Genomic DNA, 16,395 nt, shown 5'->3' with positions numbered 1-16,395 from the left:
CGGTCGCTATTCTTGGCTAATGCTCCTAGATGGCTAGACAGCAACAGCAAAAAAAAAAAAAAAAAAAAGCATGGGTGCCAAGGCACAGGCTTTCTATGCGGCTTGTACTGCATGCGACTGTTCCAGGACCCCCAGTGTGTGCAATTACTCAACGGGGTCTCTGCTACAGGTGGCCAAAAGAACCACCTGTGATCCCTGTCCAGGGACAGGGACGGAGTTGCAGTTTCCGCTGATATATTGTCTGTGGCTATGACTAACATCTTACAGACTTTGCAGTCCAGACAGACCTTGGGCAATGTTGATTCAATGCCCCTGGCCACCCTGATTTCGAAACAAATCATGGCTCCAGGAGGGTCCATGCATCCCAGGGTGCAGGCTCTGACACGGACGACAGTCCCAGACGGCCTAAGCGAGCTCCCTAAGAACGGCCCTCGACTTCATCACAGTACTCTCTGTATGATGAGGCAGCCGTAGCTGTTCAGGACTCTGATCCTGAGACCGTTCTCAATCCGGATACACCGGATGGTGACGCTATAGTGAATAATCTTATAGCGTCCATCAATGGAAGGTTGGGTATTTCTCCCTCAACTCCTCCAGTGGAGGGGTCAGCTTCACAGCAGAAGAAATCCCTATTTCGGTATCTCAAGCGTATATTGAGTACTTTTCTGGTCACTCTGACTCCAGAGAAGCAGTCCAGGAATACCACGCTTATCCCGATAAGCGTTTCTCCAACCGTATTGAAGATACGCGTTGTCTCTTCCCCCCCTGACGTGCTCAAGCGCTCCAAGGGTGGATCCCCCAATCTCCAGGCTTGCGGCTAGATCTATAGTTGCAGTGGAAGATGGGACTTCACTTAAAGATGCCATTGACAGACAGCCCTATCGGCGGGTCGGTTGCCCCGGCATTCGCAGCCATAGAGGCACTCCAAGCTATTTCAGCTAGTATTGCGCAGAGGGACGCGGTCATATGTACATCTTGGCCGCAGTAGCGTCCTTCACCTCGCAATGTCGGCATTGCGACTCAAGCTGTTTATGCTGTCCTGGACTCTACGAGCCGTACGTCAGTGGCGTCCGCCAACTCCGTGTTGTTACGCTCCTAGTGTTAAGGGATTGGAGCAGATGCTGCTTCCACAAAAGTGCTTAACCAGATTGCCTTTATCTGGTGACAGACTGTTTCGTGAGCGGTTGGATTAAATCATTCAACTGTCCAAGGGTACGGATTCTTCCTTACCCCAGCTATCAAACAAGACCCATCAGGAGAAGGGACAGTCGAGGTTTCGGTCCTTCCCAGGCTCGGGCACGTCCCAATTGCCCTCGTCCAACAGGACTCAAAAGGCTCAGAGGGGCGCAGGTTCCTGGCGGGCTCAATCACGCCCGGAGAAGGCAGCCGGAGGAACCGCTACCAAGGCGGTTTCCTCATGACTTTCAGCCCTCTCTCTCCGCGTCCGCGGTCGGTGGCAGACTCCCCCGCTTTAGCGACATTTAACTGCCACAGGTCAATGGCCGGTGGGTGAGAGACAGTTTGTCGCAAAAACTTCCTCACCGGCCGAGCCGAGGCTCTGCTGCAGGCAGTAGGAGTCGTAATCCCGGTTCCTCCTCAGGAACAAGAGACACTTTTTACTCCGATCTGGTCGGGGTGACAAAATAGGACTACTCCTTCCGTTCCGTTCTGGACCTTAAACTGCTCAACAAGCACGTGAAAACCAGGCGGTTCCGGATGGAATCCCTCCGCTCCGTCATTGCCTCAATGTCTCAAGGAGATTTCCTAGCATCAATAGACATCAGGATGCTTATCTCCACGTGCCGATTGCTCCAGAGCACCGGCGTTTGCTACGATTCGTTATTGAAGACGAGCATCTTCGGTTCGTAGCCCTACCCTTCGGTCTGGCGACAGCCCCACGGGTTTTCACCAAGTTCATGGCAGCAGTGGGACCACTCCCGCACTCTCAGGGTCACCCTGTGATCCCTTACTTAGACCATCTACTTGTCAAGGCACTCTTTTAAGAGGCATGCCAACACAGCCTGAACATGGCGCTGGAGACTTCCCAGAGTTTCGGGTGGGTCCTCAACTTTTCAAAGTTAAACCCAATCGCTGGCATATCTTAGCTTGGGGTTTCACACTCTCTCAGCGATGGTGAAGCTTCCACTGGACAAACAGCGGTCACTACAGACGGGGGTGCAGTCTCTCCTTCAAGGAGACACCTCATCCAGAGGCAGTCCCTTTCACGCAGTTTCATCTGCGTCCACTTCAATAGAACATTCTTCGCTAATGGGAGGGGAAGTCGATGTCCCTACACAGGAACGTCCCCCTTTCTCAGACGATCAAGGACTCTCTTCAGAGGAGTCCACTCTTCAGATCAATTGTCTGGAGCTCTGGGCATTGCATATGGCCCTGCAAGACTTCCTGCAGTGGCTGGAAGGCAAACAGATCCGAATTCAGTCGGACAATCCACAGCGGTGGCATACATCAACCACCAAGGCGGACTACGCAGTCGGCGAGCCTCCCAGGAAGTCCGCCGGATTCGGCTAGGGGTGGAAGACAGAGCATACACCATATCCGCAGTTCACATCCCGGGCGTAGAAAACTGGGAAGCAGACTTCCTCAGTCACCAGGGAGTGGACGCAGGAGAATGGTCTCTGCATCCGGACGGGTTTCACGAATCGGCACAACAGCAAGGTCCCGGTTTTCATGACGATCAAAGAGCTCTGGCGACAGGCATCTCACGGTCGGTCAACCGTGGGCACTACCAGACCGGCCAGACTTACTGTCCCAAGGGCCGTTTTTCCATCTGAATTCTACGGCCCTGAACCTACTGTGTGGCCATTGCGTCTTAGATCCTAGTGTCCTCAGGTTTATCCCACGGGGTCGTTGCCACCATGAGACAGGCTATGAAGCCCACGTCTGCTAAGATCTACCACGGAAGTGGAAGATTTTCTTTTACTGGTGCTCTGTACAAGGAGTGTCCCCCTGGCCATTGGCATTGCCTACTTTTCTTTCCTTCCTGCAATCTGGGTTGGAAAAGGGCTTGTCGCTCGGCTCCCTTAAAGGGCAAGTCTCGGCGCTATTGGTGTTTTTTTCAGAAGCGTCTAGCACGACATCCGCAGGTACGCACGTTCCTGCAGGGGGTTTGGTCATATCGTCCCCCCGTACGAGCGGCCGTTAGATCCATGGGATCTGAACAGGGTACTAGTTGCTCTCCAGAAGCCGCCTTTCGAGTCTCTGACGGATGTTTCACTCTCTCGACTATCACGGAAAGTGGCCTTTCTGGTAGCGATCACGTCTCTTCGGAGAGTGTCTGAGCTAGCAGCGCTGTCATCCAAGGCTCCCTTCCTGGTGGTCCACCAGGACAAGGTAGTGCTGCGCCCCATTCAGGAGTTTCTCCCTAAGGTAGTATCCTCGTTTCATATTAATCAGGATATCTCCTTACCTTCTTTTTGTCCTCATCCGGTTCACCGGTATGAAAAGGATTTACATTTGTTAGATCTGGTGAGAGCACTCAGAATCTACATTTCCCGCACGGCGCCCCTGCGCCGCTCTGATGCACTCTTTGTCCTTGTCGCTGGCCAGCGCAAGGGGTCGCAGGCTTCCAAAGCCACCCTGGCTCGATGGATCAAAGAACCAATTCTTGAAGCCTACCGTTCTGCTGGGCTTCCGGTTCCATCAGGGCTGAAGGCCCATTCTACCAGAGCCGTGGGTGCGTCCTGGGCATTACGACACCAGGCTATGGCTCAACAGGTGTGCCAGGCAGCTACCTGGTCGAGTCTGCACACTTTCACCAAACATTATCAGGTGCATACCTATGCTTCGGCGGACGCCAGCCTAGGTAGAAGAGTCCTGCAGGCGGCAGTTGCCTCCCCGTAGGGGAGGGCTGTCTTTGCAGCTCTAACATGAGGTATTTCTTTACCCACCCAGGGACAGCTTTTGGACGTCCCAATCGTCTGGGTCTCCCAATGGAGCGCCGAAGAAGAAGGGAATTTTGTTACTTACCGTAAATTCCTTTTCTTCTAGCTCCTATTGGGAGACCCAGCACCCGCCCTGTTGTCCTTCGGGATTTTTGGTGGTTTTTCGGGTACACATGTTGTTCATGTTGAATGGTTTTTCAGTTCTCCGACGTTACTTCGGAGTGAATTTGTTTAAACCAGTTATTGGCTTTCCTCCTTCTTGCTTTTGCACTAAAACTGGTGAGCCAGTGATCCCACTGGGGGTGTATAGCCAGAAGGGGAGGGGCCTTACACTTTTTAGTGTAATTGCTTTGTGTGGCCTCCGGAGGCAGTGCTATACACCCAATCGTCTGGGTCTCCCAATAGGAGCTAGAAGAAAAGGAATTTACGGTAAGTAACAAAATTCCCTTCTTTTCCGTGTATGGAAATTAAGCCCTTCCTGACATAAGCTGGACATGTACAACTCAAGTCTGGAATGGGTGTGTTGAGTGGGATCACAGGTTGAGCCCACGTCATAGCTGGCAAATAATGGCTGTGTGCTGCAGTCAGGATCTAGCTCAAAAAAAAAAAAATGCCGGATCGTGCACCCGGAATCCCGCATCTGGGTCAGACTCGGATCTGCCGCTCAAACCGCGCGGATCCGGATTTTTCCGGTCCGGGTCCGCTCAACACTATTAACGAGTCAAATTCAATTGTCAATCGGTGACAGCGGCATTAACAGCACATGGTGATTAGTCATTCTATACATCGACTGCCCGAGAACCCAGGACGCCAATGGGTTTTCTGAAGAACCACATGCTTGCCATAATGGAGCTCCGTTGAAACCCAGTTTTTTACTTCAAAGCAGACCCTGATTTTAGCTATGTAAGGCAATTATGTTGAAATGCTGTGCATACTATGAGCGATAAGACTTGTAGGTTCAAGTCCTGTGAAGGGGGACTATAAATGCAATATGAATAAAAAAAAAAAAGTTTTAAAAAATATTAAACCATAGTTCAGATTGTCCCCTCACTAAAAATATATTAAGATAAATAATCCTAGTGGTTGGTCCTCTTTAATCTGTTTGGAAGGGGTTAAAAAGAATTCTACCCATTACCGTTGCAATGTGTGCGGTCAGTGATTTTTATTTTTTTTCTTAGTCCTGTAGACTTGTATGGGTAATTTTAATCCCTGACTTTTTTTGTAGGTTGATGGCAAAAAGAACAGACTTGTTAACTTCAGGGGTTAAAGGGATCCTGTCAGATGCAATATGCACACAAAACCACGGGCAGTTCTGGGGGCATATTACTAATCCCTGCCTAACCATCCCAGTATACACTAGCATAGATACAGAGATCTTTAGAAAAAGTATTTTTAAAGATCCTTTCTAATATGCTAATGATACCAGCGACTAGTCGCCAGGGCGTTACTTCCCTTGGCTAGTCTGCCCCCTTAGCATGTAAGCACAACCCTGTGGGCATGCTAACACACTAATTAATGCGCAAGCATCAGAGGCATGGTCTCTCACCTTTCTGCTGTCACGTGGCCAACGCTGGTTTTCGTCTGTGTGCATGATCAGAAGTCCCCATACTTCCGGTCATGCGCACTATGAAGCTGGGTGTATGCGTCTTTTCTTCAAACTGACCGAATATCCGGGGACTTCTGATCCTGCACACTGACCCTAAACCCAGCATTCTGAGTCTGTGCAATGGACACAGGTACGCGCGCACGTCACAGCTTGTAATGGCGCTGGCAGTGGGCATTGAATAGCATGTTAGCATGCCCCTGTGAATGAGAATGAGCGCAGGAACTATTGCCCTTTTTAACTTGTCCCTGTGTTCATTGGCATATCATAAAGGATCTCTATGCTAGTGTATACAGGGACAGTTAGGCAGGGATTAGCAATATGCACCCAGAACTGCCCGTGGTTCTGGGTGCATATTGGACCTGACAGGTTCCCTCTAAGCATGCCTGTCTAAAATATTCTTAAGGCTATGTGCGCACTAGAAAAGTGATTTTTCTCAAGAAAATTTCTTGAGAAACGTCTGGGAGTTGAAGATTACCGCACTTGCTGTAAAAAAACCCGCATCAAATCCGTGGGAAAAACGCATGCGGTTTTTCCGCAGGTTGGTCCCTGCTTTTTTTTTATCTTGTAACTGCAATAAATAATATAGATAATCGATACAGACAGATAATGGATAGAGGGAAAGATGGATAGATAGATGAGAAAGACTTATATAATGTCCAATCCCCCTGCATTTTCTAAGCTGGCACCCTTTAGTGACTTTCATGTGGCACTAAAGGGTGCCTAGCCTTGTATTTAGCCATAAAATAAATAAATTTAAAAAAAAAAAACCCACGTGAGGTCCCCCCATCTTTTGTAGCCAGCTAGGGTAAAGCAGACGGCTGCAGACCACAGCTGGCAGCTTCACCTTGGCTGGTAATCCAAAACAGAGGGCACCCCACGCTGTTATTTTCCATAAATAATTAAAAACAAAAAACGTGGGGTCCCCCCCAAATTGGATCACCAGCCAAGGTAAAGCGGACAGCTGTGGTCTGGTATTCTCAGACTAGGGAGGTCCACTGTTATTGGACACTCCCCAGCCTAAAAATAGCAGGCTGCAGCTGCCCCAGAAGTGGCGCATCCATTAGACGTGCCAATCCTGATGCTTCGCCCCAACTCATCCCGTTGCCCTGGTGCGTTGGCAAACAAGGTAATATATGGGGTTGATGCCAGATGTGTAATGTCACCTGGCATCAAGCCCTAGGGTTTGTGATGTCACGCGTCTATCAGATACCAGACATCACCAACCCAGTCAGTAATAAATAAAAAATAGACAACAAAAAAAGTTTTATTTAATCCAATAAGGGGGGGGGGGTCCCACGGCGATCCATACCATAGTCACTGTCCCATTCAATGAAGAACAGAATGTTCCCCGTTGGCTGGGAGAGCAATGCAGTGACCTGAGCTAATATCAATAGGTCAGCCCAGGTCACTGCAGGGGATGACGAGCGCTGCTGTAAGGAGGATAGAGGAGATCATTACCTGCTGTGATGATCTCCTGTAGTCCTGCCATCAGTGCTGTCACTGCCTTCTATGCCCGCAGCGTTGTCAGCAGTATCGCGAGAGCCCGTGACGTCACCGCTAGTGACAGTCTCGGGCCGCTCACGAGACGGGCATAAACAGCAGTGACCGCGGTGACGTCAGGAGGCAGGAGATCGTCACAGCAGGTAATGATCTCTTCTCACCTCCGGACAGCAGCGCCCGTCATCCCCGCGGCTGCACGCGCTGCTGTGTGTCAGTGTCTGCCAGCGCTGCAGGGTGACAAGCTGCTGATACTGCGGGAAGACACTGCTGTGGTGGCAGCAGCGGGGCCGGAGCAGGACACAGACTGCACGGGCACCCGCCGGACGTCACACGGAGGTGCTTCTGTGCGGCATCCATGGAGTGTGACGTCTGCGTTTACTCTGCTCCGCTTCCTCTTCTGTCATAATGACATCACTCCCTGCAAAACCGCAGGCAGTGATGAGCATTACCGCAGGTAAATCGCGGCTATACCGGGGGTATACCGCACATCATTTGCTAGCTGCGGTATACCCCCGGAATTTCGCGATTACATTACAGAGAATGGAGTGAAATACCGCAGGCACCTGCGGAAAAGAAGTGACATGCACATTTCTTTATCGCTCCATTGGGAGACCCAGACAATTGGGGTGTATAGGCTATGCCTCCGGAGGCCGCACAAAGTATTACACTTAAAAGTGTTAAGCCCCTCCCCTTCTGCCTATACACCCCCCGTGCTCCCACGGGTTCCTCAGTTTTTTGCTTTGTGCGAAGGAGGTCAGACACGCACGCACAGCTCCACAGATTGGTCAGCAGCAGCTGCTGACCATGTCGGATGGAAGAAAAGTGGGCCCATATAGAGCCCCCAGCATGCTCCCTTCTCACCCCACTCTTGTCGGTGGTGTTGTAAGTTTGAGGTATCCATTGCGGGTACGGAGGCTGGAGCCCACATGCTGTTTTCCTTCCCCATCCCTCAGGGCTCTGGGTGAAGTGGGATCCTATCGGTCTCCAGGCACTGAGACCGTGCTTCATCCACAACTCCTGTGGAGCCTGCTGGATAGGAGCCGGGTATCGTTCAGGGACATGGCCCTGCTACTTGGAGGTACTCTGTATCCCTGTGGGGACAGCGCACAGCAACACTCCAGCTTTGCTGGGTGTGCTAGTGCACCGGAGACCACGGCGCTGACCGGGTTAATATGTGCCATTACACACTCAGCGTTGCTGAGTGTGTTTATGTATAGGGACTGCCGCACTGACCGCCGCGGCCATGGAAACACTGCGGCGCGGCTGGGACTTGTAGTGCGCCGGGGACTTTCACGCCGGCCGCGCTTTTACGGCGGCCGCGTTTATTACTAGAGTCCCCGGCTTTTTGCGGCCTAGTTTCCTTTCCTCCCGCCCACAGCCCTGACAGGTAGGGGAAGGGCGGGACGCTGCACAGAACGAGCAGCACTGAGGGCTGGAGCATGCTTTGCATACTCCACCCCTCTCACTGTGCACAGTGCGGGCACCAGTTCCCGCTCTTTCTGGGTCACGCCCACGGCTCCCTCCTCTCCTCAGGACGCCGGCAGCCATTCCTGTCAGCTCCTCGGACGCTGCAGAGTGGGACAAAGTCTGGGAGACCCAGGCAGGGACTCTGGTGGCCTCACAACCGCTTTAGGCGGGTGGTAAGCAGCACCTGTGGTGCTAGCCCCATTGTGCAGTAGTGTAACATTATATGTTTATGGTATATATGTTTTACACTGTATGGTGCACAGTTGATTTCTGGCTATATACCCTATTGTGTTACTCAGGGAAGATAATAGCATGGCGCCCACGAAAGGCAGGGGTGCCAAAACACAGGCTTATTATGTTGCCTGCGCCGCATGTACGACCCCGCTACCGGCAGGTTCCACTGACCCTCATTGTGTGCACTGTTCGGCCCCTGTGGCACTTACTCAGCCGGAGCCTCTGCTAAGAGGGGCCCAGGGGGAGCCACCTGCTAACACTGTTCAGGTGACGGGGACGGAGTTTGCAAAACTCTCTGAGACTATGGCTAAGATACTAGAAGCCTTGCAGTCCAGGCCGGTATCTCAGCACAGGGACTCTGTTGAATCTTTGTTCCCTGGCCCACCTCAGCTGGACCAACAATGTCCTCCCGGGGTATCTCATGGATCCCAGGCTGAGGGTTCTGACACAGACCCCAGCCCCAGACCGACTAAGCGAGCTCGCTTCGATTTTCCCTCGACATCATCATATTGTGCAGGGTCTCAGAGGGGGGAATCTCTGGTTGATGATGCGGAGACAGCTGATCAGGATTCTGATCCTGAGGCCGCTCTCAATCTTGATACTCCGGACGGGGACGCCATAGTGAACAACCTTATTGCGTCCATCAATCGTATGTTGGATATTTCTCCCTCAGCTCATCCGGTGGAGGAGTCAGCTTCTCAGCAGGAGAAATTCCGTTTCAGGTTTCCCAAGCGTACACCGAGTATGTTTCTGGACCACTCTGATTTCAGAGAGGCAGTCCAGAATCACCATGCTTGTCCAGATAAGCGTTTTTCTAAGCGCCTTAAGGATACACGTTATCCTTTTCCCCCTGACGTGGTCAAAAGTTGGGCTCAGTGTCCCAAAGTGGATCCTCCAATCTCCAGACTGGCAGCTAGATCCATACTTGCAGTGGAAGATGGGGCTTCACTCAAAGATGCCACTGACAGGCAGATGGAACTCTGGTTGAAATCCATCTATGAAGCTATCGGCGCTTCTTTTGCCCCAGCGTTCGCAGCCGTATGGGCGCTACAAGCTATCTCAGCAGGTCAAGCGCAAATTGACGCAGCCACACGCACGTCCGCGCCACAGGTGGCGTCCATAACCACTCAGACGTCGGCATTTGCGTCTTACGCTATTAATGCTGTCCTGGACTCTGCGAGCCGTACGGCGGTTGCAGCCGCCAATTCGGTGGTACTCCGCAGGGCCTTGTGGCTACGGGAATGGAAGGCAGATTCTGTTTCCAAAAAGCGCTTAACCAGTTTGCCAATTTCTGGCGACCGATTGTTTGGCGAGCGTTTGGATGAAATCATCAAACAATCCAAGGGAAAGGATACATCCTTACCCCAGCCCAAACCGAACATACCCCAACAGAGGAAGGGGCAGTCGAGGTTTCGGTCCTTTCGGGGCGCGGGCAGGTCCCAATTCTCCTCGTCCAAAAGGCCTCAGAAAGATCAAAGGAACTCTGACGCATGGCGGTCTAAGTCACGTCCTAAAAAGGCCACCGGAGGTGCCGCTACCAAAGCGGCTTCCTCATGACTTTCGGCCTCCTCACTCCACATCTTCGGTCGGTGGCAGGCTCTCCCGCTTTTGCGACGCCTGGCTGCCACGGGTAAAAGACCGTTGGGTGAGAGACATTCTGTCTCACGGTTACAAGATAGAGTTCACCTCTCGTCCCCCGACTCGATTCTTCAGGTCATCCCCGCCTCCCGAGCGAGCCGAGGCTCTTCTGCAGGCGCTGGGCACTCTGAAGGCAGAAGGAGTGGTGGTCCCTGTTCCTCTTCAGCAACAGGGCCACGGTTTTTACTCCAACTTGTTTGTGGTCCCAAAGAAGGACGGGTCTTTCCGTCCTGTCCTGGACCTGAAACTTCTCAACAAACACGTAACGACCAGGCGGTTCCGGATGGAATCCCTCCGCTCCGTCATCGCCTCAATGTCCCAAGGAGATTTCCTTGCATCGATCGATATCAAAGATGCTTATCTCCACGTACCGATTGCTCCAGAGCACCAGCGCTTCTTGCGCTTCGCCATAGAAAACGAACACCTGCAGTTCGTGGCACTGCCGTTCGGCCTGGCAACAGCCCCACGGGTTTTCACCAAGGTTATGGCTACTGTAGTAGCGGTCCTCCACTCTCAGGGTCACTCGGTGATCCCTTACTTGGACGATCTCCTGATCAAGGCACCCTCTCAAGAGGCATGCCAACACAGCCTCGACGCTACCCTGGAGACTCTCCAGAGTTTCGGTGGATCATCAATTTTCCAAAGTCAAATCTGACACCGGCCCAATCGCTCACATACCTTGGCATGGAGTTTCATACCCTCTCAGCGATAGTGAAGCTTCCGCTGATCAAGCAGCGGTCACTACAGACAGGGGTACAATCTCTCCTTCAAGGCCAGTCACACCCCTTGAGGTGCCTCATGCACTTCCTGGGGAAGATGGTGGCAGCAATGGAGGCAGTTCCTTTCGCGCAGTTTCACCTGCGTCCTCTTCAATGGGACATCCTACGCAAATGGGACAGGAAGCAGACGTCCCTCGACAGGAACGTCTCCCTCTCTCAGGCGACCAAAGCTTCCCTTCGGTGGTGGCTTCTTCCCACTTCATTATCGAAGGGGAAATCCTTCCTACCCCCATCCTGGGAGGTGGTCACGACGGACGCGAGTCTGTCAGGGTGGGGAGCGGTTTTTCTCCACCACAGGGCTCAGGGTACGTGGACCCAGCAAGAGTCCTCGCTTCAGATCAATGTTCTGGAAATACGGGCAGTGTATCTTGCCCTGAAAGCGTTCCAGCAGTGGCTGGAAGGCAAGCAGATCAGAATTCAGTCGGACAATTCCACAGCGGTGGCATACATCAACCACCAAGGCGGCACACGCAGTCGGCAAGCCTTCCAGGAAGTCCGGCGGATTTTGATGTGGGTGGAAGCCACGGCCTCCACCATCTCTGCAGTTCACATTCCAGGCATGGAAAACTGGGAAGCAGATTATCTCAGTCGCCAGGGCATGGACGCAGGGGAATGGTCCCTTCACCCGGACGTGTTTCAGGAGATCTGTTGCCGCTGGGGGGTGCCGGACGTCGACCTCATGGCGTCCCGGCACAACAACAAGGTACCGACGTTCATGGCACGGTCTCAAGATCCCAGAGCTCTGGCGGCAGACGCCTTAGTTCAGGATTGGTCGCAGTTTCAGCTCCCTTATGTGTTTCCTCCGCTGGCACTGTTGCCCAGAGTGTTACGCAAGATCAGGGCCGACTGCCGCCGCGTCATCCTCGTCGCTCCAGACTGGCCGAGGCGGTCGTGGTACCCGGATCTGTGGCATCTCACGGTCGGCCAACCGTGGGCACTACCAGACCGACCAGACTTGCTATCTCAAGGGCCGTTTTTCCATCTGAATTCTGCGGCCCTCAACCTGACTGTGTGGCCATTGAGTCCTGGATCCTAGCGTCTTCAGGGTTATCTCAAGACGTCGTTGCCACTATGAGACAGACCAGGAAACCAACGTCCGCCAAGATCTACCACAGGACGTGGAAAATTTTCCTGTCGTGGTGCTCTGCTCAGGGTTTTTCTCCCTGGCCTTTTGCCTTGCCCACTTTTCTGTCCTTCCTTCAATCTGGACTGGAAAAGGGTTTGTCGCTCGGCTCCCTTAAGGGACAAGTCTCAGCGCTCTCTGTGTTTTTCCAGAAGCGCCTAGCCAGACTTCCACAGGTACGCACGTTCCTGCAGGGGGTTTGTCACATCGTTCCTCCTTACAAGCGGCCGTTAGAACCCTGGGATCTGAACAGGGTGCTGCTGGTTCTTCAGAAACCACCATTCGAGCCAATGAGAGATATTTCTCTCTCACGCCTTTCGCAGAAAGTGGTTTTTCTAGTAGCAGTCACTTCACTTCGGAGAGTGTCTGAGCTAGCAGCGCTGTCATGCAAAGCCCCTTTCCTGGTTTTTCACCAGGACAAGGTGGTTCTGCGTCCGGTTCCGGAATTTCTCCCTAAGGTGGTATCCCCCTTTCATCTCAATCAGGATATCTCCTTACCTTCTTTTTGTCCTCATCCAGTTCACCAATGTGAAAAGGATTTGCACTTGTTAGATCTGGTGAGAGCACTCAGACTCTACATTTCTCGTACGGCGCCCCTGCGCCGCTCGGATGCACTTTTTGTCCTTGTCGCTGGCCAGCGTAAAGGGTCACAGGCTTCCAAATCAACCTTGGCTCGGTGGATCAAGGAGCCAATTCTCGAAGCCTACCGTTCGGCTGGGCTTCCGGTTCCCTCAGGGCTGAAGGCCCATTCTACCAGAGCCGTGGGCGCGTCCTGGGCTTTGAGGCACCAGGCTACGGCTCAGCAGGTGTGTCAGGCGGCTACCTGGTCGAGCCTGCACACTTTCACGAAACACTATCAGGTGCATACCTATGCTTCGGCGGATGCCAGCCTAGGTAGACGAGTCCTTCAGGCGGCGGTTGCCCACCTGTAGGAAGAGGCCGTTTTACGGCTCTCTTACGAGGTATTATTTTACCCACCCAGGGACTGCTTTTGGACGTCCCAATTGTCTGGGTCTCCCAATGGAGCGACAAAGAAGAAGGGAATTTTGTTTACTTACCGTAAATTCCTTTTCTTCTAGCTCCAATTGGGAGACCCAGCGCCCGCCCCTGTTTTTTTGTGTACACATGTTGTTCATGTTGAATGGTTTCAGTTCTCCGATATTCCTTCGGATTGAAGTTACTTTAAACCAGTTTATAATTCTTTTTCCTCCTTCTTGCTTTTGCACCAAAACTGAGGAGCCCGTGGGAGCACGGGGGGTGTATAGGCAGAAGGGGAGGGGCTTAACACTTTTAAGTGTAATACTTTGTGCGGCCTCCGGAGGCATAGCCTATACACCCCAATTGTCTGGGTCTCCCAATTGGAGCTAGAAGAAAAGGAATTTACGGTAAGTAAACAAAATTCCCTTCTTTCTCAAGAAATTTTCTCAAGAAAATCTTCACAAAGAATTTTCTTGAGAAAAAAACGCAGTGTGCGCACAGCTATTTTTTTTTTTTCCATAGGTTTTGCTGGGAAATGTCTGCAGAAAGATTTCAAAGATTTCTCAAGAAATTTCCGCAGCAAAACCGCGCGTAAATCCGCGGGTAAAACGGCCTAGTGCGCACATAGCCTAAAAATGTCAGATTCTGCTCATTTATAAGGGCAGCATGTTACAGCTACAGGTCAGTACTGTTAGCAATACGGGCACAAAAGAATAGATGTTTCTCACTTAGTTCAGCGTACACGAGGCAAGCCATCACTGCGTGGCTGGTATAGTGGAGGTGGTGGGGTTAACATGTAGCTTGCATATGAAGGTTTTGCATCAACCTGTTCCTATTATTTTCTATTATGTATATTTAAACCTTGAGGGTCTGCTGCTTTGATCCATTACTTTGCTGGTGTGAAGGTGTTTATAGTGGTACTCTTTCTTTTCCCCCCAGCAGATGTGACCAAAAATGATAGCGCTGATAAAGTGGCTGAGAAATTAGAAGAACTCTCTGTAAAGGAGGAAAGCAAGGTTCAAGACAAAGAGGATGCCAAGCAAGAAAAAACAGAAGAGGAGAAGCAATAAGTCAACTAGAGCCTTGTTCTTTTATTTTTTACAAGGGACTTATAACTAAGGAAAAAGAACTGAGTTTAAACATTCAGGTTGTTTTTTTTTTCTAAGCTTTTGTCCTTCAGCTGAATTCTTCAGAAACAAATCCATTCCCCAGTCATGAAAATGTACTGTGTTCACTTTCTTTTTCCATAGTGGAAACACTTATTTATAGTCATCCAAAGTAACAAATAAAACCAGTTTGAAAATGTACTGGAATGTATAATGGTTGTATCTTGGCTAGGAATATCCTGGGTGTGGTCCTATGCAAGTGGCCATAGCAGACAGTCCAACATTACATTTCCTTAGAAAGGTGTTTCATTGGAAGGGATCTAATGGGGTATTTTTTTGTGTTGACCCTGCTAGGATGACTGTTAAATTGAATAAATTTGATCTGCGAATGAATAAATCTGAGTTTTCATAAATGTAATATTGGAGTAATAGATTAAGTTTTCACAACTTCTTTTTGAGGATTTTATATGTTGGTACTAGATCTTTTTGACCACCAAAGAATGCTTTGTCTTTTACCAGCGATCTGTTGTCTTCCCTGTGATGGATTGTTGTGTGACTTGTTCCATACCGTTTTTTTCTGTTACGTTACTAGTAGGTACCGTTGTTTTGGAGTGCCGAGGCTTGATTCGGGCAGCTTTGACCCCCAGTTGTGGCATGATTGCTGTCATTTTTACATGGCATTGTTTTTGGCTCTGTTACCAGGCATATTAAGGGTTGTTGCCTCCAATTATTTTTTTTTATAACTGCTGTAATAGACATCCCTTCCAAACCCCTGTTGTGGTAAATAATTCTCTTTACCGGTGATCTCTGTGCCAAAATCTACATGGCCTTTGTTAATCCAGATTGCAAGAGAAATTGGTGCCGGGACTTAGTATCTGAAACCTTTCATTCCTTCCGTTAGTCACCGGTTGATTGAAATGCTGACGTTGCAGATCTGACGATAGAGACGACGCCAAGAGTAAAAACTCCTGATTGTGGGTAGTGAGTGGCATGCTCTGCCCGCAAGGGTCCAGAAAGAAGTACTAGTAGTAAGCGGCTGCTTGAAACTGCCTTATATCTGTGGTTGATTAACGTGTAGAACGCATGCAATGACTTCCTATTCTTAGTGGCCTGTGAATCACCACAATCAGTAGATGATGCACTGCACTCCTATCCGGCCACATAAGGACAGCGTTTATTTCAATTTAAGCTAAATGCAATTAATATGTACCTGAAACATAACTTTGATTTAGAGACCTTGTTTCCTAATTCCTAATAGCCTCGCTGAAATAAAAGAAAAACAAAACATACTTACTCCTTAAGAGATGTATTTCTTGACTTTGCATGTCAGAAGATCATTGAAGCTACACCCTGGTGCAATTTATTCAACAAGTATCACAATTGGCTAGACAGATATGAAATTGTATTTTATGTGACAAGAAAAAGTCATTTATCGGGAACCTGTAAATTCCTATTACACCATTATTCTGCACAAACAGGGATAATCTGCAGATTAATAGTCTTATGAAGGTGCACGGTTGCTGTATTGAAAGTGCAGCATCGGGGAGAAATTAACTTTTATTTTCAATAGTAAATCACTGATTCAATGCGGAGCTGGCTCTCAATCATTACTGTGAGCGGTGACTAATTGTTACGTGCGCACCTCCATGATGAAAAGCCAGCGGCTCCTGGGAGAAATACTGTATTTTTCGTTTTATAAGACGCACCCCATATTTAAAGGGGAAAAAAATGGTCAGTTTTATAATCCGGTGGTGGAGTGGGATCGGAGGAGGCAGCTGGAGTAGGGAATGCTGCCGTCGGTGCAGCGGGTGTTCCAGATGCTCGCTGAAGACGGCGGCGCTGTGAGGCAGGAGGAACATCCAGGAACTGTTGGCGGTGCAGGCTTCAAAGAAAGGCGTCCCGGAGTCAGCGCGTGCACACATTGAGCTATCTACTCAATCACAAACAGAATGTAATCTGCGCACGCGGCACTTCCATGCGCCATTGGATCGCAGACACCCCTTACACAGCTAACTATCTATCTTAACAATAAAAACACAGAAACATGTCTTGGTGAATAAAG

The 16,395-nt window shown here is 50.4% G+C and overlaps 1 protein-coding gene across 2 annotated transcripts in view; it reads left to right on the top strand.

The window, feature by feature from the left end:
* Positions 1-14,730, top strand: part of RANBP1 (RAN binding protein 1) — a 42,593-nt gene extending 27,863 nt beyond the window's left edge. Inside the window, exon 6 of one of the 2 annotated variants that reach the window (XM_075320956.1) lies at positions 14,167-14,730. In XM_075320956.1, coding sequence (XP_075177071.1) covers positions 14,167-14,297 — 131 coding nt within the window. In that variant the 3' untranslated portion in view covers positions 14,298-14,730. The remainder of the gene's footprint in view (positions 1-14,166) is intronic. The other variant, XM_075320959.1, reaches the window with a different exon arrangement.
* The last annotated feature ends 1,665 nt before the right edge of the window (positions 14,731-16,395 follow it).

This window comes from Anomaloglossus baeobatrachus, chromosome 1 (genome assembly GCF_048569485.1).
Source record: "Anomaloglossus baeobatrachus isolate aAnoBae1 chromosome 1, aAnoBae1.hap1, whole genome shotgun sequence".
NCBI lineage: Eukaryota > Metazoa > Chordata > Amphibia > Anura > Aromobatidae > Anomaloglossus > Anomaloglossus baeobatrachus.
Note: the sequence above shows the minus strand (reverse complement) of the source record. Positions and strands in the feature narration are given on the sequence as shown.